Source organism: Nannospalax galili, unplaced genomic scaffold (genome assembly GCF_000622305.1).
Source record: "Nannospalax galili isolate Female #2095 unplaced genomic scaffold, S.galili_v1.0 scaffold162, whole genome shotgun sequence".
NCBI lineage: Eukaryota > Metazoa > Chordata > Mammalia > Rodentia > Spalacidae > Nannospalax > Nannospalax galili.
Window position 1 is genome coordinate 2081583 of NW_008350388.1, and position 21571 is coordinate 2103153.

Consider the following 21571-nt stretch of genomic DNA (forward strand, 5'->3'; position numbering starts at 1 on the left):
CAGGAGTGAGTGCACAGATGGTGGGAGGGGGGGCTCAGGGTGCTCTCAGCAGGCTTCAATGGAGATGCATTAACTCCACAGAGGGAAAAGGGCTTCCCACCAGTACTGTCATGAATTATAACTGAATACAGGAGTGAGGTCTTGGTGCCCGTCTCACAGCAAATATACTGCTCCATTTTCCTGCACAGCGACCTTTCACCCTTATAAACTCAAAGCATCACCCAGCATACTGCTGATATTTAATGGTATCACAGTCGCCTTTTATTGGTTTGGAAGGCACAGGAATTTAGCAGATGTGTCCAGCGGTGTGGGTCAGTTATAAAATTAAGTTTTGGTGATGTTAAGCAGGAAACCTCTGATGCTCCCTCCCATCAGGTTTTGAGGAAAAGACCACCTGCTCCTACCAGCCCAGCTGAGGCGTTGTCCCGCTGGAGGGGGCCTTGAAAGAAAGAGGCCGACAGCCCCCCGCCCCAAGAGGCAGAAAAGAAACCTCACTTTTGGAAACTTCCCTTCTTATACAGGAGCAGTTCCTGCCCTCTAAGTGCCTCCTGTACTCATTCGATGAAGTAATCAATGGAGGAGACCTGTTATTTTAGGCAGTTTGAAATTTTACCGCTTTTTCTTTTTTTTAAAAAGGGCTGCTTTTTCCTGCCTTTCACTCTCGTTTAGAGCCTCGAAGTTGCTGTTCTAAATGACAGCACGGCAAGCAGTGCTTTTAAGCACCATTCATCTCCCCCGCCCCGACTCGTCTCAGGCTTTTACAGAACACTGCTCTCCCTCCAATAAGGGGAACTCACTCCTTCATAGCTGCAGGGCAGAGCCTGTTTCGAGCAGTAGATTCGCTGCAAATATAACAATAAAGGATACAAATGTGAATTCATCTTAAAACACACGTTTGGCTCTGAAGCTGCCTTCCCTTAGCAAACCCGATCAAGGGCAGCCTATCAGTCTTTCTCCAAATGCTCAGAAACAGCTCATTGCAGAGTGGAGGGAGCTAGAAGATGCTGGACTGAACCGAATTCACTTCATTTAGGGGGTGGATAGTTAGAATCCATGATTACCATCTCTCTTTCCCTAATTGTCATGACTGGTGGATCTGGAAGTGGTGTTCTCCAACAGCTAGATGAAAGTTTGTAAACACAAAGGGTCTATTCTTGGCACTTTGTTTCTGCTAATGTGAGGAAATCGACCCACGTGTAGAGCAAACATCTAAAATAGAAACACATGCGGGAATTCTAGCAGCCTGTCTGGATTGCTGAATGTTCTAGAAATTTGGGTTTCCGGATATGTCCAAAGGATCAGAGTACAAAGGCGTCCAGGCAGAGCTCCGTGTTTGGAGCCCAACTGTGCCTGCGGTGTCTCGTTCGGAATGGAGGCAGATCTTCCCTGGCTGTGACAGCAGGCTCTCTTGGCGACACAGAGGACTGACTACAGGGCCAGCAAAGCCCAGCCAAGGCAGAATGTGGCAGAGGTGATGAGCACTTCCTGGGGGTGGGGAGAGAGGGTCTGCAGAACTGGCCACAGTGCTCATTGGTACACCCTAGCTGGATGCTCCATAAAGTCGCACTGATGGCAGTTTGGAGATGGCCATCTGTCGTCAACTCTGGGCCAGACACAAAAATAATGCAACGGGAACTTGCTTACAACACGGCTCTTGGAAGAGGGAGCTGGTCCTCGGACGAAGAGGTGACGCTCCATTTTTTAATAGCGTAGCAGCCATTGATATGAACCTCAAGAAATTAATGGATGGAGAGTTTTTTAAAACGGAGCTGGGATGCAGTAGAAACTATTCCAATGCAAATAAAGTGGTTTCCACTTACTGCACTTACCTCTGTTGCCTTTATTTTGGTCATATTAACCACTTGGTTCTTGAAACTGACTATCAGGACACATGGTGAAGCAGTGAGGGCCAAATTTAGAAATAGGTGAGCCCAGGTTGTGCCTTCAAGCATGTACACACAGATTAGATGTTTACTGGTACAAAATGGGTAATTGAAAATGCATTTAGTCATTTAGTCCAAATGAGTTCGCTGTGACAATCACACTTATCTTTTTGTATGCTTGCTTAATTTCTAGATGCAACTTTATTGGAAAGCAAAATCAAAGGACCTCATCTTTGGATGTACTTGTGAACGCTACAGAATTGCAAACTTTCCCCTTTGCTCCAGAAAACCCAGCTTTCTTAAGAGAGAGAGAGAGAGAGAGAGAGAATGAGACTAACAGTCAAACCAAGGTTAGCTTACCTATGCCCCATTTTTGTGTCTGACCTGATTACCTTTCTGCCTTCACTAGAAAGGCCAATCAATCCTGATTGAATTATCCAATATTAACAGCTGAAAGTGATCAAAACTAATGGTGAAAACACAGCACCAATCAATAAATCAATGCAAATGATTCGGTTCCTGGAGATCCGATCAAATAAAAGAGATAGATCAATTTAACCACTGAGCAAATTAAGTGCAAGTTGCTGTAGCACCAATTTGCTTCCAAAGCCCCACAGGCTCACAAGCAAAGCAATGAGGCGATGTATATAATGGACCAGTTCTCATCTTTGTATGCACTCTTGTGCGCGACAGAATTTCAAACTTTCCCCTTTGCTCCAGAAAACCCAGCTTTCTTGAGAGAGAGAGAGAGAGAGAGAGAGAGAGAGAGAGAGAGAATGAGACTAACAGTCAAACCAAGGTTAGCTTACCTATGCCCCATTTTTGTGTCTGACCTGATTACCTTTCTGCCTTCACTAGAAAGGCCAATCAATCCTGATTGAATTATCCAATATTAACAGCTGAAAGTGATCAAAACTAATGGTGAAAACACAGCACCAATCAATAAATCAATGCAAATGATTCGGTTCCTGGAGATCCGATCAAATAAAAGAGATAGATCAATTTAACCACTGAGCAAATTAAGTGCAAGTTGCTGTAGCACCAATTTGCTTCCAAAGCCCCACAGGCTCACAAGCAAAGCAATGAGGCGATGTATATAATGGACCAGTTCCAGGACCCTGCACTCATTTGACACGACTTATGCTCTTGCAGATCTTGGCGTCTTCCTGTTGTGTTTAAGGGCTGACCAGGAGCTGTGTGGAGACACAGCATATTTAAAGGACTCCTGCATCCAGGGACACAGCCTAGAATATACACACAGTAAAGGGCCAAAGTTTCCATCTGGGGGCCTCAAAGGAAGGGTCTGTAAGAGAAGGAGAGGCAGGGTGGGTTGTGATTTTTATAGTTTGAGTGGGGATAATGCAAAAACTAAGTTCTGTGAAAACTATACAGGAAAGTTGTGAGAAGATGGGTCTGAGGGGCAAAACGGCTTTACAGGTATTCTTTTTAAATGTGTTCCAAGTAGTGCCACTCTACCTGTTCACAAGGGGATTTCAGGCTGGAAATTTCAGGAAGGAAACAGAATTAAAAGGAATAAAGTTTTTCTAAACCACACCCAATTCCCACCTAGTCTTGTGAGAGGAAACACAAAACGTACTGCCTTGGCCACGCCTCCTTAATTGAAGGGAGTTGGTACACTGTTTTGAAATCAAATTTCTGGAAGTAGACATATTTATTTGTAAAGTTAGATGCTGAAAAAACCAAACAAAGCAGAATTCGAGATGTGGGGGCATATGAAAAAAGACAAAATACCTAAAAATAAGAATTATTTTACTTAGACATTAATTAATACGAAACTATATTGAAGTATGATTATTTTAAAAAGTATTCCAGCAAACTAAGATAACTGAGGAAGTTTCTGATCTCTAGGACAAAGATTTTATTTCCAGTGGTGAATCTTGATTTTGCTTTTGTAGATCAGTACTAGAAATGGAAGATGCCCAGAGAAGTGATATTCAAATGAGAACTTGTTATCAGCAACAACAATCTGGGTACCTCCCAGCTAGACAGTTTAACAATACCTTCTGTTGGAATTTTGGCAACAATAGATTATATTTTATCTCATACAAGAATGATTCATCTATATCTTCTTTGGATTGTAAATATATTTTAATTGCTTTTGGTATTTCATAGAATGACTGGCATCATGGTACTTTTAAGAAGATGGGATTCTGTTTTCACGATTTTTAAGGAAATATACATTTTACCTAATAAAGTCACTGGTACTAGAGCCCTTATGATTTTGACTATGGACAAGGATTCCTAACTGCCCCAATATTTTGAGGCACAAATTTGCAGCACTATTACTAAGAAACTAGCTTAGGGCTAGTAGGTTAGTTAGCAGGGGACCCCGTGAGCCACATTTCAATGCTGTGTTGTTATCCTGCATGCCCCATGTCATATATAGTAATTCATTTTCTTTCATAAATGTGACCATAAAACTCAAGCACCAGTTAAACTGTGGTGTGAAAAATATGCATCAAAATCAGGTGATGCGCGGGAAAAGCAATTTGAGGGGGAAAATCGAATGACTATAGAGGTAATGACATATTTAACCACAGTGACATCTGAAAGTCTTATTACACCCCCCTTCCCAATGCCAAATGACTGTTGCATTTTCAATGTGGAAAATACTGCGTTCCTGATCTAATGAAGAGAAGGGCGAAGCAGGAAAACAATCTTTGATGCAAAAGGAATTGAAACACTAGCTTCTTCAAGCCTAAGATTCAGGGAGGCCAATTTCTTTGACTCCACTGCAGGAATCCCCTCTACACCTCTTAAATCCCTAACACAAACTCAACTTTCAAAGAAGACATGGTGGAACAGAATGATTCTACCACTGCTATCCCACTGCAGGTTTTCCAGAGCCATCAATTAAGTAGCAATTCCTGTGCTAGAAGAAAGAGGCCTCATTCAAAAGATTCTAAAATGAGCATTTGCTTATGCCTGTCTATACCACTTCTGATACAAATATGCGTTGAAGGGTATTATTCTTGGACTACACCATCCTCTCTTAAAGCAACTTTCCCAAGTTCTGCTTTAAAGATTTTATTAATTTTATTTACGTGTGCTTGTGTATATATCTGTATGTGTACATGTGTATTCGAGTGCTTGCAAACAAGACGAGAGGGTGTCTGAGCCTCTGGAGTTAGAATAACAGCAGTTTTGAGCTGTCCAACATGGGTGCTGGGAAACCAACTAAGGTCCTCTGTAAGCAGCAAGCCCTATTAACCACTGAACCATCTCTCTAGCCCCACTAGCTCTGCTTAAAAAAACCGAAGATTAGAAAAAAATGTGTGAATGCCTAAATATGTTTATTTATTTTCAAATAATAAAATGTTCATTTTGTTCAAATAAATAGGATCTTATTCCAAAGTATTTCCCCCTCCTGCCACAGGCCTTTCTAATACATTGGATTTTCTTGCAAAAGTGTGTATGTGTGGGCAGATGGGTTGGCTCCAAGAAAATGAAAAGATGTATCTAAGAACAGAGCATTATATATCTAATGACTAGATTGGAATTTAGAACTTTAGGTTAGCAAGATGACAGAGTTGAACGAAGATCATTGCTGCCCCAGTAGCAAATAATGTGTGTCCCTGTGTCCTATGTGGTGTGTTCCATAGAATCAGAGGGTTCATCTTGCCTGACTAAAAAGAGTAACATGAGGCCTATGTGCTGGATCTCCTAAAGATGGGCAGTGTAGAAGAAGGAATTATCTAAATCTGGATTTGTAGGTAAATGTAAATGAAAATATGCACCACCATATATATTAGTAGTTACCAACTATATATATATATACATATATATACACATATATACATATATATTTACTTACAGATACAATTATGGTGGTATGTAACATTGTCTTTTTCTTTCTGCTAATCATCTATCCATCCACTTCACATACATAAAGTATATGTATATATAAATACATACATGTAGGTAGATTTTCTATCCAACAAAGAAATCACTCTGTCTACAAAAGCAATGCAACTTGTTATGGTCATAGAATTCCATAGCAGTGTTACTGGGCAATCCTAGAATGTGTCTTCTAAATTTACCCTATTATTCTTACCCTGATGTAAGAGGCAAATAGATCTCTAAAATACTGTAAGATCTCTAATAGGATTTTAATTCTTGGAGATTTAATTTCAAGGGTTCCTGTGCAAAGTCCTTTATGAACTTTGTTGACATTTAAAAAGTAGATGAGTTCAAGTGGCTTAAAATGTACATTTATTTTACATTATCAAGGTATGATTAGAGTGGGTTGATAAATTGGCTGCATTTTTCTATTCTGTTATTATTTGGATTACAGATAGTGTTTTCTGCTGTCACCTTAATTTTTGTTCAATTTTCCCTAAATCATAACTATGAAAATAATTACATCACATATTTTGTATCTTACCATTCCCATTTCTACACAGGAAATTAAACATTTTAAAATCATACCAATTCTCTTCTTTAAGGTAATTTGGGCACTGAAAGAATACACACAGGAGCACAAACGTCTAAGCTTAAAATGTAAAAATGAAGTCACTGTCAAAAGTAGAAAAAGTAAACTTTTGATCCATTTTTCTCTCAATATTGTTGAAACTAGAGCCACTGTTGAGCATTTGAGAAAATAGACCTTCAGATAGTCCCATGACTGGGGATTACAGCTTTCTGAAATATTGAATATAAAGTCAATATTTCATCTCAGATTTGCAACAGTTATCCTGTACTAACCATAAGCACTGTTCTTATCTGACAAATGGTACACACACTATAGCACAGTATTCATGTCAAGACCAAATATATGTGCTCCACAGCTCTGGATTACAGAGGAAAGCCCGTTCTGGCTCAGATCCCAATTTGAATGAATGAGTCAGAAATGTCTTGAGAGAAGATTGACTTCACAAGGCCATGAAGATTCAGAAAGAGCTGTGCGTTCTATGCTAAAATCTCTGTATCAGTGGCTCCCAAAGTATGGCCCAGGGATGTGTGTGGTCTCTTAGACATGGGTAGGGGGTCTTGAAGGTCAAAATTGTTTCATAATAATGTTTGACGCTGTTTGTGTAAAGATTTCCTTAAGAGGCTACAAGGAGGTGTGATGGCATCATCCTTTGACAGGTAGCTAACAGGATGTGCCTGTTTTCCTTGTGTTTAACACACTGCTTAATTTTGGAGTTATGGAAAGTAATGGATTACTACGGAAAATAGCAGTAGATGGTAACCCACACAAACCAAAGGTCCTTTGAATAATATTTGAGTTTGCAATAGCTTCCCAGGATGAGAGAGTTAGAGAACCATTGGTTAACTGCAGGAGAGTAAAGACTGTATGCTTCATGAAAACCTAAAAGAAACCTCAAGTCTTGAAGGATGTGTTTAATTTTGTCTGATCTGCACTGGGTTACAGATCACTGCATCTAAAAATTGAGCACTTTCAATGAAAGACGGTAAAGTATGGAATCTTTCAATAGAGCACAGAAATAAGTCTGCTGTAACTACCACCCAAGAGTATTGGTTGGGCATCAGTCCCTACAACTTTAATGTTAAACTGTTACTTCACTCTGTTTCAAAATTTACATGCTAATCAACAGTATCACTAAGTACACTGATCAGATCTTTTTCAGATTCATAAAACGAAGTCTCAAGTGAGTCTATTGCAAATGACATCTATTGCAGTAAGAACAGTATTTTTTTCAGCAGAAATGCAAGGTTGTTTTAGTAAGATAAAAACAATAACAGTTCAACTGGACTATTTTCTATATTTAATTGGCAAAATAATGGGATTGAGTGTTTAGGAGCAATAAAAAGATGAAACAACCTTCAATTTTCATGCACTGACAGATGATGACAATTCAGTGGGTTTACTTATCTCTTAAATTTCATCTAACTTATTCGTTTAGAGTAATACCTGAGAAAATGCACAGTAAAGTCCCGATTCTGATATACAACTTCCCTGGCTTCACCAGGTATAAAGGCACCCTAGGGGTTGCAGGCAGGAAACCAGGGTAGGATTGTTTTGCTTGGTCTTGGTGCTCTGCAAAAAATTACCCCACCCCCATTTCAGGCCAAATAAGACTGTTAATAATGCTCATAATAACAAAATGCTTTCAGGTTTAGCTCCAAGTTTGTTACTTATGAAAATATTTCATTTCTTATTCATATTAAGATGGAATAAGAATGAGAGTTATTTTCCTTTTATACATGATATTGTGGACTAGAACCCAGTTCCCTCCCTCCCTCCCTCCCTCTCTTCGTTTCTCCCTCTCTTTTGGTATTCTTGAGACAGTCTCTGTCTCAAACTTCCTATTATCGGAGATGGGCCTTGAATTTGTGATCCTGGAATCACTGACACGTGTCCCCATGTTCTTTGAATCAGTCTCTGTCTTTGTCTCCTTTTCTGTGACGCTGGGGATTAAACCTGGGGCCTCATGCCTGTTAGCAAGCATTCTACTGCTGAGTGTATCTTTTCCCACTCTTCCTCTTTCCCTTTCAGTGTTCACACCTCTGGATAACAATAACTGGCTATCCATCCAGCATGGATCCCAGTGGGAAAAAAGCATGAATAAAACAGGACTTGGGTGAATGAGCCGTGACAAGCAAGGTGAATGATCCCACAGTCCAATAAACCTGACCCCTACATATCTCATGCTGGGTCAGAAGGTCCAATTATAGGTCTGTTCTAGTTCTTTTTATGATTGACAGCAGCCAGAGGCAAAATTACTTTGGTGTCTATTAATCTGGTCTCTAATTTTCCCTTTGCCCCTAAATGCACAGAGCATCATGGTGGCCCAGGGTGAGTGATACTGTGAATCCATCTTTAAAATGCCCAGGTTGCCTGTAAGAGTAGCAGTGGGTTCAATCCCAGCCTTCCTCATGAAGCTATTACCTGCAGCTCTGTTTGGAAGAAAAACTTCTGTGGACATTGCGTGCAGTCATAGATCTTGTCTTCTTGTCCGTGGGCAGAGAATATATGCTGCTGCAACTTGTTTGCTTGAACAAACACTGCAATGATAAAAGAATGGGGAGCATGGATTACTGTGTTTTCGAAACGCCCTGGGCCAGTGACTTGCCATGAAAAGACAACAAGCTAAATGGCACACCTCCTGGGCACGACTGCCTGCTGGACACCTGGGGAGAGCGGAGGAGTCACATTTGCTCCTGGTTGGGTCTCTGGCTTTTGTTAAGATGCACTCTACTCAGCACCTAATTCAACCCAAACAGCTCCAAAGTAACAGTTTATGGAGGCCCTGCTCCCTATAAATCTTTGAAAAGAAAGCTGAAAATTTTCAAATGCACAGCTCCATCTTGTAAGAAATGACTCCTATTTCTCTGCAACCCACAGGTTAAGAAATCATGGCTGCCCAAACCCTGTTTATTGTATTTGCCTAAAGTTATAGCTAGCAAACATTTCTCTATTTAAATGTGTTAATGCTAAAAATTATATCCCTCAGCTACTCTGGGGCACTGCCTATAAATGTGCAATGGAACGGCAGGTAAATTCTCTTTGGATGCTTTAAGATCAACTCGGCCTACACACTGAATGCAAGGGTTTCAATAATATAAACATGTTCAATTTTAATGACTACAAAACAAGGCCCTAAGACTGTGTAACAGTTTACCTAGGAGACATACTATTAATAATTAAATTGTATATGCCAGAGGCGGTGTTTGGGTTGGCAGAGCTGACTTCTGATGGATGCCTGGTGCACTGTGACCTAAAAAAGTTTGCATCTACAATATTAATCTGTATAGGCAGGGAAAGGATTTATTAAAGATGTTGGCATTTGACTTTGACTCCACTCTGATCATTAAAATTATTCTAATTGCCACCCAACCTAAAATATTACAGTATTGTTCTTGTGAGCCATGCATTTTAATCACATTTCTCATTACTTAAAAAAAAAAATTCTGCTCAGGTTTCCTTTCCCGCCTAACATGCTTTATATTGGAAGGTTTTATTTTCCCTAAGTGTTATTTCTAAATGATTTCAAGATACAAGAAAACAATTCACGTTTGTCTATACAGAAAACCCCGGCTGTTCATGGTTTCGTTCTGTTTCCTTACCTAATTCAACAAAAAAGAAATCAAGTTTTTATACAGGTTTGCAATTCATCTCCATATACCTACATATGTTTTATGAGGCTCTGGCTATAACATGAAAGAGCTATTTTATTACAAGACTTAATTGTGAGGAGACCTTTGACCCAGTCTTTATTTATGAAGACTTATTATGAGCTTAGATAAAGAACCGAACTCTTGGCTCTTTATATCTTAAGATATGTACTCATGGTGAGAACGTAACCAAAGACTGAAAACAATTTTTTGGAAGGATAAAAAATGGAATTAATTCTAAAAGGAAGAAAACGTACCCATGGATGATTGAATCAAGGCCCGTTTTGAAGGTACAACTGTCAACACATTTAGGGAGCTACTTGCATGAGCTATGAATGGGTATGCATGACCCTTTTTTTCTATTTCATTACAGAACAGAAATCTATAGGCCATATGCAGTGACAATAAATAATCAATGCCTGGGATTTTGCTCTGCAAACAAAGAAATCAATTTTAAGGGAAAGATATCTACATCTCTCTACCTACATATTCTTTCCCTCCTGACAAATGGAATGAAAACAGCCTTGAGTGGCTTGTCCATGAGTTCCAGACATGTAAAATAATCACCAAGGAGTTTTCAAAGTAGCTTTGCCCTTGTTGGGGCAGCCCCAGAAATATGTGTGAGTCTATTTCAACTCTCATGGGCTTCCAATGATAATTTCTGTTTCATATATATATATATATACACACACATATATACATACATACACACACATACATACATATGTACATATATACACATACACACATATATGAATGATGGTTACTGTACAAAATTCTATCACACACATCTAATAAAGGTTTCTTAAAATCATATATTTCTATTGACTATATAATCTAAATTCACAGCAAACAAATGTTTGCTTTAATTTGATTACTAATTCAATGAAGTCTAGGAGTATTTCAATAATATATTTGTTCTGATTTTTCATGAGGAATGTTAGAAGATTCTCCAGGTTTAAATGTGTGGCCACCAGGACCACAATTTTAGTTGAATGCCTTCTGACTAAAAAGCAGCCTGGCACAGACAGCCTTGACCTTAGTAATCTTTTAACATGGAGAGAAAGAAAAGTGAATCCAACGCGGCTGCTGTTTTCCAAGTGGAAAAGTGCAAACTTGTGAGAGAACTTGAAATGCCATTTGTTCATCCTGACAGTTAACCTTCCTGCTCATCTGAGTCTTTAAAGTAGGCTGCAATCAATAATGCTAATCAGCAGAAATCAAACATCTTCCCCCCAAATTGAACTGAAGCCCTCGCTGTAAAAGGCCAAGCAGTGGGAAGTATGCTTTGGTAGGAAAGGCACAGTGGGGCCAGAACCCTGGCTGTGAGTTTTCCTGGCAGAGGTGTCTTACCTGTAAAGCAAACAGGGCACTTGAAGGTGCCGCCCATCCCCTCGAAGCTGTGTTCTATCAGGTGGCACTGAAGTTTGGCAGGGGAGTCGAAGGTCTGGCTGCAGAGTTTGCACTCATGGTTTAGTCCTTCATCTGTTGAGGAAATGCATTGACAGGAAATGTGAAAAACATTGCACCTTTGATGACTAAGGATAACGGATTGCAAGCTCTTGCCATCTATCACCCAACGTAAATATGTAGTCCTGTACAAACATACTACTCTGAATGCACCTGATCTCAACCTAAGTATGTAGTAGTTGGTGTGCTTTCTGATTACTTTACATTATTTATGAGTTTATAGCAATATGAAACATTTCTGAAATTTAAAACCAGAAGATACTCAGAAGTCAGATTTTTGCCTTAGGGCTAAAGCCTTATATTGAACCTTTAGTGTATCAATAACAAGGTATACATTTTAATGGTCATGATTTTTATGGGCTCCGTATTTCCAAAGGCCTGAAATAAAGAACCTACAGAAAAATGGAATGGCCTGTTCTTAGTGCTTCTTCTCAACTTTATCTAGAATATTCTACGAGCTTCTACTCCTAACTATAGGTTTTCTGCGGTATTCCTATTGATATAGACTTCTTTTACTATTTGCAAGATTCTCTGGTAATTCTAAAACATTAATGCTTTTAGCATCTTATCAATGTTTTCTTTGCTTTGCATTCCTAACCCATCATATTTAACCCTAGGCCATTGCTCCCTTAAACTCTGTATGACAGTTTTAATTTGCCTCCAAGCCTCTCTCTGCCTGTCTTTCTCCAAAGTACTTTCATGAGACCCAGGCTTACCTTTAGACAAGTTCTAGGTCATTAAATAGCAACCAGATGATAACACTGCCACATTAAGAGTTCACAATATAGATAGATAAGCTTATTCTCACTAAAGTTAACAGCCTGGTCAACTCTGTATTGTTTACTGTGCTTCCCAAACTGTTATTCTACATGTTTACAAATATGGATCCATTTAATCTTACAACAACCATATGATGAACACTATTACTACACCCACTTCACAGATGAGAAAAATGTGGCCAAGGGAGCTTCTAACTGCTCCAAGTCAGAAGGACTAATAACTACAGGAGCTAGAACTTAAACCCAGACAGTTTGGCTCAGGGTTCACGATCTTATAGTCAGGCTATGGTACCTGCTAGTTCCAAAATGACTTGTTAGGGAGGGAGAGACATGGGCAGAGGCTACACTTTAACCTGAATCCACATTGTCATGTCATATGCCTACCTTATATTATTTGCAATAATTAGAAATGTTCCCAAGAGGCACCTGTGTCAGATATCCTGGCGTAGGGAATGTTAAGACATATTCTCACTGTGAGAGTAAGTAGTCTAAACTCCAAAGTCCTTTCCTTCCATTCAAAGGCAAATGCTTCACTGGTTGGTATCATTGGCAATACAAAGGCCCAATTACAAAGGGAGTTATTATTAGCTAACCAGGAGCAAAATCACTCTATTTGTATTCCTAATCTTTCTTCTCACACAAGTATGAGTCTTCAGAAGCAGAGGGCTGGAATTTGTACAAAGAGAAGCAAAGAGCTAATTAAGCCACCCAGTACCGTCTACATTTCACAAGAGATAAAAACTCTCTCTGTGTTTGGGTGGCACAGCAAATTCCTTGATTATAATTATGTAAGAAGAAGTTTAATTGTGCCTACTGACATGACAAGGGTTATACAAAAAGCTTTAGGGATTATATAAGATCAATTGGTTTTTTAAAAAATCTGTTCTTTTCTTTTGAATCCTAAAGTCACCAAATTTTTTCCAAATTTCAGACATTAAGAAATACAAGAATCAGATGTGGGGGTGCACGCCTTTAATCCTTACCTCTAATCTCAGCACTCTGGAGGCAGAGGCAGGCAGATCTTTATGAGAGCTAGGCCAGCTTGGTCTTTGGTCTACATAGTGAGTTCCAGACCAGCTGGGGATACAGAGAGACCCTCTCTCAATCCATCCCCTAAAAAAGACAAAAAAAAAAAAAAAAAAAAAAAAGAAAAAGAAAGGAAGGAAGGAAGAAAGAAACACTATTTGTCTATTTGTTATAGAGAATTGGATTGGTAATCAGAAAGACTTGCAACCTGAAAATGTTCCCATAATTCCTCAATCTTATATATCTTTATTTTTAATACTAGGAAGTTACCTAAGAGTTTTAATGTCGTTTAAAAAGTATATATCTGTTTATTTTCACACTATAACTACAATAATTATATACAAGTAAAATGGCAAGTAATAAAATTATTATTTTTGCATGAGAACCAAGGTGTAGCCTGTGGTGTGAGCTGGGATACAGCTGTCCGAGGTCCTGACCCCTAACAGCTGTGAAATCATATATTCAGACTTGGTGGGGGTCCTTCCTTGGGGTCGATGATTAACTGTTCAACGTACATAAAGAGATTTATGGAAGTCAGATGTTCTTTGATGTGACATTCTCCTTCTTGACTATGAACATGTTGTATGTAAAAGTAATAGAAAAATGAGTAAGAGGCACTTGTATGAGTGTAAGGGAGATACCTCATCCATTTTATTTTACTTCGTACCAAAGAAAAGTCATGTTTCCAAATGTTAAATAATCCACATTCAATCAAATGATTCACAAAAAGGTGACTCACAGTCATGAGTATTTTTGTGTTATTAGCACAGACTTATTTTCATGGACTCTAGCTTTTATTTGTGGAGTGACTAAGTGACATCAATGACAGCAATTACAACAAACATTTCAGAGTTTTTTTTAGCTTTTAAAGCACATTATAATATTGAAAAAACATTACAAGTTCAATTTGCCTTCTATTTGTAGGTTAAACAGTGTGATCTTTTCCAATAAATGGATCTCCAAGTTATTTGAGAGGGAGAGGAAAATACTTCTTAATTGTTATTCAACCAACAGTAAAGCAAAACCTCAATGTGTTTGCATACAAAACAAGCATCCTCCCATGTCTCCCCTCTGTTCTCTCCCCATCCTCACAAAGTCAGAGAGACGGGACTGTGTCAGTCATTCTTCTTATTTGTCCCAGTGACAACCTACCAGACAGCAACAACATGGGTGAACGAGGGTTTATTTTGGCTCATGGTTGGAAGGAGACACAGTCCACCATGGTGGAGACATGGCTACGGAGTGGAGTTCCAGCTTGTCTGGGGATCTTCTTACAAGAGCTTGCTACATCCAGGAGGATCGGGAAACAGAGGCTGCCGCTGGAAGCTGGGGAGTTGTAACCCCCCAAGGCCCACCTTCTCAGTGACCCACTTCCTCCAGAAAGGCTCCATGTCTTAAAGCTTCCACGACTTCCTCAATCAGAGCCACCAACAGAGAAGCAAGTGTTTAAAATGACTATAAGGGAACAGTCACATCCAAACCATGTTAAGGACTCAAAGTATTCTTATTTGTGGCAAAATCGTTCCTTTTGTATTTTTTAACTGAGGATGAGGGGCACAAATAACAACTGAGCATTAATAAAACTTGTAACAAGAATTTCAAAAGGCAGTGTCAACTGGAGGCTTTGTTCAACTCTTCCCTCAAGAGTTCTGTATTTACCTGTATAGTTAACAGCAGCGCCTCATTTTGAAAAGAATTTCTAAAAACTCTTGGTATGAAGGGGTCTGGCTGAGTTAAAGCCCAGTGCCTTGCAAAATGGTGTTCCTTTCAGAATCTGATGCTCATGAGGTGACACTATCAACACCTCCAGTTTCAATTTCAAATGGGATGCTGCCCTTGACGCCAGAACTTGCACTTTTACCTCCTCCCTGCTTCTTCTTAAAGGTGCCAAAAAGCTTAAAAATTCAATCAAAAATAACCGTTTCTCCTCTCTGGAAAGGTAGCAGCTGACAGTAATTGGATAATACAGTCTGACTCATTTATTAAAAAGAGATTCAGAGTCAATTGACTTAATAACCATTACAATATTTCATTAAGGCTATAATGGGCTGGCACAGGCCTATTTTTTTCTTTTTCATGAAGAATCATAGGTGGGATCTTTGGATGAAACTTCTAGATTTTTCTGTCCTATTTTACTCTTATCTGTATTCTCCAGACTTTCTAAAAGGAGCACAATTTACTTCTGCATGTTACTCTGTGGGGAGAGGGAGGGAGGGAGGGAGGGAGGGAGGGAAAGAGAGAGAGAGAGAAAAAAAACCTTTCTGGGTTCTAGTAAAGATTGATTACAAAATGAAATTTCGATAGCTAAAAGGTAGACAGGAAATGAGCAATATGGCAGAACACAGAAAAATTCCAATGTTGCACATTAAAACTGAAAGCATTCTTGTCAAACACACACAGAAACAGAAATCAATGCTCTGAAAGGGAGAAGAAAACATCAGAGTACAAATCAGCCAGATGAAGAGGATAGAGTATTCATTTCAGAACACACAAGGCATCCCCCTCTCTCTTGTAAGCAGGGAGGTGTGTGGATGCTCAGCAATGCGAGCACAAGGTCAGAGTGGAGTTCTCACTACTGAGAACATGGTAAAGGCTAATGACTTGCTGTCCTGCTACCTATTGCAAGGCAGGGCAAAGATTCTCTGCATGGAATTGAGAAATTATTGCACATGTATAGAAACCAGAGCTAAAACAATTATTTCCATTTGTTAATTTTCACGTGAGTATGAATAAAAATGTAAACAGGAATCAAATCTACATGAGAGTCCGATGCTCATGTGAATATTTGCTGATATTAAATGTTTCGAACGAATAAGTCTGCATACATAATTTGTGCACAACTTCACTCTGTGCTCCAGTGAAACACTCTGCCTGTCTAAATGAAAGCCAGTTCAAACGGGAGTGGGTATTTCTCTGTCTCCAATATCTAAAGTCGGAACCTACGGAACTCTTAATCAGCGTGTACGACAGACAACAGACGAAACAACTGTGACCGTTTGGATGCTCAAGTACAGCTCAAGTTATGAGCGCCAACATGGCAATTTCAACTTTAACACGAGGCACTGACATTTCAACACAAGCTTTAAACAACGGCAGCCCTTTCGGCAGCCTCCAGACTGTGTGTCCCATGTTTTCCTTCGATAAAAAACAAAAACCTAGAGCAGCTACAAGCAAATGTTCAGTGCTGAGCTACATGCAGCTCTTATCTCAGGAGTCACTAGGGGCCCCCTTGTACAGTCTGATCAACACCAGGGCCATTACTGAGGACCAATTTGTAATGGTTTATAAGTAGAACTTCTTTCATTTACCCTGGAGACTGGCTGGAAGGGTCCTCCAGCCTCTTCCACTGCATAAATCTATAGGCTAAAGTCCACAGATACACCCCTCCCGGCTGGGTGTACCTCATCATGTGGCAGGGGTCATTCTTAAAAAGCTCTGATCTGACAGGGAGTGAACTCTGCCCTCAGAATCCATGCAGAGGAAACAGATGCCCTGCAGTTGTCATTTTTTTTTTCTAGTTCAAATGTGAGCACCACTCTATGCTTACATATATATTTTTTTAAATCCAAGAAAACTATGCCCTAAACCAATTCCCAACACCCACTTCTGCCCCCACCACTCTTTGCTTTGCTTCCCTTCTTCCCTGAGTTAATTTCCAAGCACACATTTATAAGCCGGGGGTCTGAGGACCAACAAAGGCAAAGGCATACATGACAAACTCAGCCCTCGGCTACGCTGGCACTCTGGAAACCAGGGGTAGAAAAATAGGCAGCCTGTACAGCAATTTGCCATGCACACAGCCATCCCATTCTTTCTGGGTCCGCAACACTCCGGCCATGATAATCTGTTGTGTTACATATCACACATATTTCACAACAGTAACGTAAACACACTGAGGTGCTAATTTGGCAGTGGAGAATATGACTTAGGCTTCAAAGTCTGCCAGTAGATTAGTCATTAAACCCCTGAAGTAAGGCAAAATTGGAGAGTACTGAACATAGTTCAGTTATGAAGTTTTGCCCTTATTCTATGGAACAATTTAACATGAAAATGAATGTTGCCTGAAGGCTGACCAGTGCTTTCTGGGAGTTTCCTCATTGGCAATATGGGGATGCCTGTCATTGTTAGGATTCCTAAGCCTTCTAAAAGAGAAGCAGGAGAAATGAAGCAGGAAATATACAATACAAAGAAAAGGACCCTCCAAGCACAAGCCTAACCCACAGGTATCTCAAGGAAAGCCACGCCCTATGCATCTTTTACACCAAAGCCACAAGATCCACAAGGTGCCAGTCTCCATGTCCCTCAGTTCCTGATTATTAACATTATTATTATCGGCCAATGGTCTAAAAGTTGCCATGCTTTTGGAGTTTATAAGCAAAGCCCCTGGTACTGACACTGTTATTTCCTGCCTTGAACCTCTCATTATCAGCAGGGCTGGAGCAGGAAATGATTCAGCTGGGGTAGGCTGCATAGTACCCAGCAGATTTTAAAGAGCCCAGGGGCTGCCCAGAGCCCCATAAACATCAGCAGCTTGGAAGCTAGCAGGAGGTCCAGGTGGGTAGGGATGGGAGAGGCAGGCAGGGGGAGTTTTAGATGCTCTGAGATGCAATACCGTCCAATGCCTTGGCTGTTATGGCTGGTTGTGTGAAGTACCTATTAGAATATTCTCATGGCGAAGAAAAAAAACTTGGAATGTTGTTCAAACAATAAACCATAAAGCAAATAACCCACCAGAAAGGTGGCTTTCCTCCAACCATGAAGACCCAGCAGCGCTATTTTGGCACAAATGGAGACCAGGGATAAGCACACAGACTAAGGTAACTTTTAAACCTGACCAATGCCCTGGTGCCTCCAGTGACTTCTTTTCCTCTTTCTGAACCTAAACGTGGGCCTTACTGTTTAAGTCTTAGTAAAAACACATTTAAGGAAATGAAAGGAAAAACCAAAACCAAAACCAAAACCAAAACTTTCCCTTTAAATGGTTTGATTAAACAACAACAAAGCTATTGAAAAGGCACCCATCAAATCTTGCTGCGCGCCCTCAGTTCCCCTCAAAACCATTCTTAATTCAGCGGAGAAGAAAGTAGTACATGTTTCTTAGGCGCTCAGATGGCAAAATGTTAACTGTTCAGCATGAGTACCTGAGTTTGATTCCCAGACCCTGAATAAAGTTGCTCTTGGGCCTGTAGAGATGGCTCTTGCAGGACATGAGTTCAGTTCCCAGAACCCACTGGGACCAGCTCCAGGGGATCCAATGCTTCTTAACAACAGGCACCTGCACTCACCTGCACATACCCACATACAGATACACATGCATACACATAATTAAAAATAAAACAAATCTTTAAAACAACAACAAAATCTGGGCATAGTCATGCACGCACTTACAATCCCAGTGCTGGGATGTGGAAGACAAGAGAATTCCTGGAGCTCACTGGCCAGCTAGTCTAGCCTGTGAGCCTCAGGTCCCAGTGAGAGACTGTCTCAAGAACAAGGTGAATGGCTCCTAAAGACCAACACCTGAGGTTGAGGTTGAGGTCTGACCTCTTTACACCCTGAAGCACACATGTGCATCCATCCCCCCAACCCTAGTCTACACACACATACAGAAAAATATTATTAGTGTCAAAAAGTCAAGGTGGGAGTGAGGATGGAGAACAGTTAAGTCCGAAAGGTGCTTGCTGCATCTACATAGAAACTGCTCTCAAAAATTTAGCTTCTTGCTACAAAGCTTTGGCTGGAGTCTGTACTACTGTGCTATGCTGAAAAGGACCCGGTTTCCCTGCACAGTTTTCCTCCTTTCTACTCAGAAGAATACTGGGAAGGACATCTTTTCTTGCAAAAAGTTTCTCCTTACCTTGTCTTGAGTGCTTCCTGACCTCTATTAAGAGAGAGTTTGTAAGCACACAAAGGCAAGTTCAAAACCCCGACTTTCATTTTGCAGTACATTCTGTGCCTAGTGTGATTTGAAATGGTGTCTTCCCAATTCAAAAGTACACTTTATCTTCCAGGCTCATGATAGAACTGAGTGGCAGCCCTGGACATCTTCAAAGCAGGGTAGCACCAGGTATTATGTTGGGAAGATTCACCAATTCATGTCATAGTATAAGTTTCAGGGGAGCAAAGGCTATGCATTTGGTTCAATGATCCATGGCCTAGAACAGTACATGGCTCCCATATAACAAGGTCTCAATTTGTCTCAATCATAGAGAAGCCTGTCATCATTCTCCATGATCTACAGACAGGTTTTCTATCTTTTTGTTTTGCTGTGTGTTTGTGTATGTGCATGTGTGTTCCTCTGTGCATAGGCATGTGTGTTGGGTGGATGTGCATGTTCTTATGAATGATTTGGAGGATAGCAGTCAACCCTCAGTTCCTTAGGAATGCCATCTACAGGGTCTCTTATTAACTTGGAGCTTGCTGAATAGGCTAGGCTGGCTGGTCAGAGGCCCTGGGGATCTACCTGTCTCTGTCTTGCCAGCACTGAGATTAAAAGGGTGTGTGCTACCATGCCTGGCTTCTATAAAAACAATTTTCTGGCAATGGAGTTCAGGTCTCCGTACTTCTATCGCACTCTTAGCTTACAGTGTCTCCTGTTTGACACTATTAATGCCCTCACGTTCTGAATTGCTGGCACTGACAGAAGTACAGGTACATTTACCTTTAAGTACTACACCAAAAGAAACAAAAACGAAACAAAACAAATGCGAATTGGTGAAATCAAGGATAGTTCATGCGGCATAAACTAAATATAACCTGCCTTAATGTTAAATCTGTGGGGAGCCAGTCTTGGAGAACTGAGAGCGAGTAGAGCAGTCAGCATTAGTCCACACTGGGTGGGCCACCAAGAACCATGAAGCACACAGACTCATCAGGCATGTTTCTGTGTTGCTGTGTTGAGTTTATGGCAAGGGTCAGGGCCTTTTCTTTTGCTCCTTCTCTTAAGAAAATCTGCTGCTTGGCATAAAGCCACTAGCTATCTGGAGAATGTCTCCAAACACTGAGAAGCTGTTTATCTTTGCTAGAAAGCATGGCCTGCTACTGCTGATGATTTAAAAAGAGAGAGAAAAGGAAATACAAATCAGACAAACAAAAGCGAAGGAGCGAATTTCAACAGCTTCGACAAGTATTGCCCTGGACGTCTGTGGGTTTAAGAAGAGGATGCTAGCTGGGTATTAAAAAAAGATTTATTTCATTTTTAATTGTGTGTGTGTGTGTGTAGCACGCACACACAATCGCTAGTACCTGCAGAGCTCAGAGTTGTTTGATACCCTGAAGCTGGAATTACCGGCATAGTGAAGTATCCCACATGAGTGCAGGGAATCAAACTTCAGTCCTCTGGAAGATCAGTACGTACACTTCACTGCCGAGCCATCTCTCTGGCCCCAAAGATCTACTTATTTTTATTTTATGTGTATGAGTGTTTTGCCTACATATATGTATATGTACTTGCCTACATATGTATATACGTGCATGCCTGTGCCCACAGAGGTCAGAAGAGGGCATCGGATCCTCTGAAACTGGAGTTATAGTGGTTTGTAAAACACCATGTAGGTGCTGGGAACCAATCTCTCCAGCCCTTAGTTGAGCACTTTTAAAGCTTTGTAAGAAACTATCTGATTGGTTACTTATTGTGGTTACTTACATCTTTTCTTCTACTGGTGTTTAGAATCCAGATATACCCCAAACCACAAGTCATGTCAGGGGTGACAGGTGGGGCTGAAGGCAGATCATGCTTTTCTGATCCCCAAGGGACTTTACTTTGTTCCTTCCCATTTATTGGTGATATTAGGAAAACCATTAAGTAGCAAAATGAGAAAAATACAATCCTGCATGGTGTTTGCAAATGAGTTGGCAATTTTATTGTTCTACTGGTGTGACCTTAGAAACTTGACCTTGAAGAATAAAAGAAGGTAATGATATCATAAACGCAGTAAGGTTTCTAAAAACAGTTTATTGGAAATGTTCAGTGAAACTCAAATTCTCCTAATCAAACGATGCCACCCCTCAGAGAAATTTGCCTGTGCATTATTAACGTGATATACTGCGGTACTAGTTAGAGCTCCATAACCTTTAAATTGCCTGATTGTAATTAAGGCCACTAGTTTTATTTAGGAAGGTTCAAGGAGGCTTAATTTAAGTTGGCTTAACTAGTGTGAATTTAATGCCATGCTGCCAGAAGGCCAAGGGCCTCTCTGGTCTGGCTGCTCCATGGCAGAGGCAGCTGTGAGGTTGTGTGTTCTAAATCATGTCCAGATTTTGGGACACTGCAGCCATCAGGAAGTAGCAGGAAGTGTCCGAGCCCACTGCCTC

The 21571-nt window shown here is 40.4% G+C and overlaps 1 protein-coding gene across 6 annotated transcripts in view; it reads right to left on the minus strand.

Moving 5' to 3' along the window:
- The window catches only part of Znf521 (zinc finger protein 521), a 299735-nt gene that overhangs the window by 18618 nt on the left and 259546 nt on the right, over positions 1–21571 (minus strand). For all 6 annotated transcript variants that reach the window (XM_008847632.3, XM_008847631.3, XM_008847633.3 and 3 more), the window contains 2 exons: positions 11337–11468; positions 8758–8873 (listed from right to left, as the gene is read on the minus strand). In XM_008847632.3, the coding sequence (XP_008845854.1) occupies positions 8758–8873; positions 11337–11468 (248 nt within the window). Of the gene's footprint in view, positions 1–8757; positions 8874–11336; positions 11469–21571 lie in introns of those variants that run through there.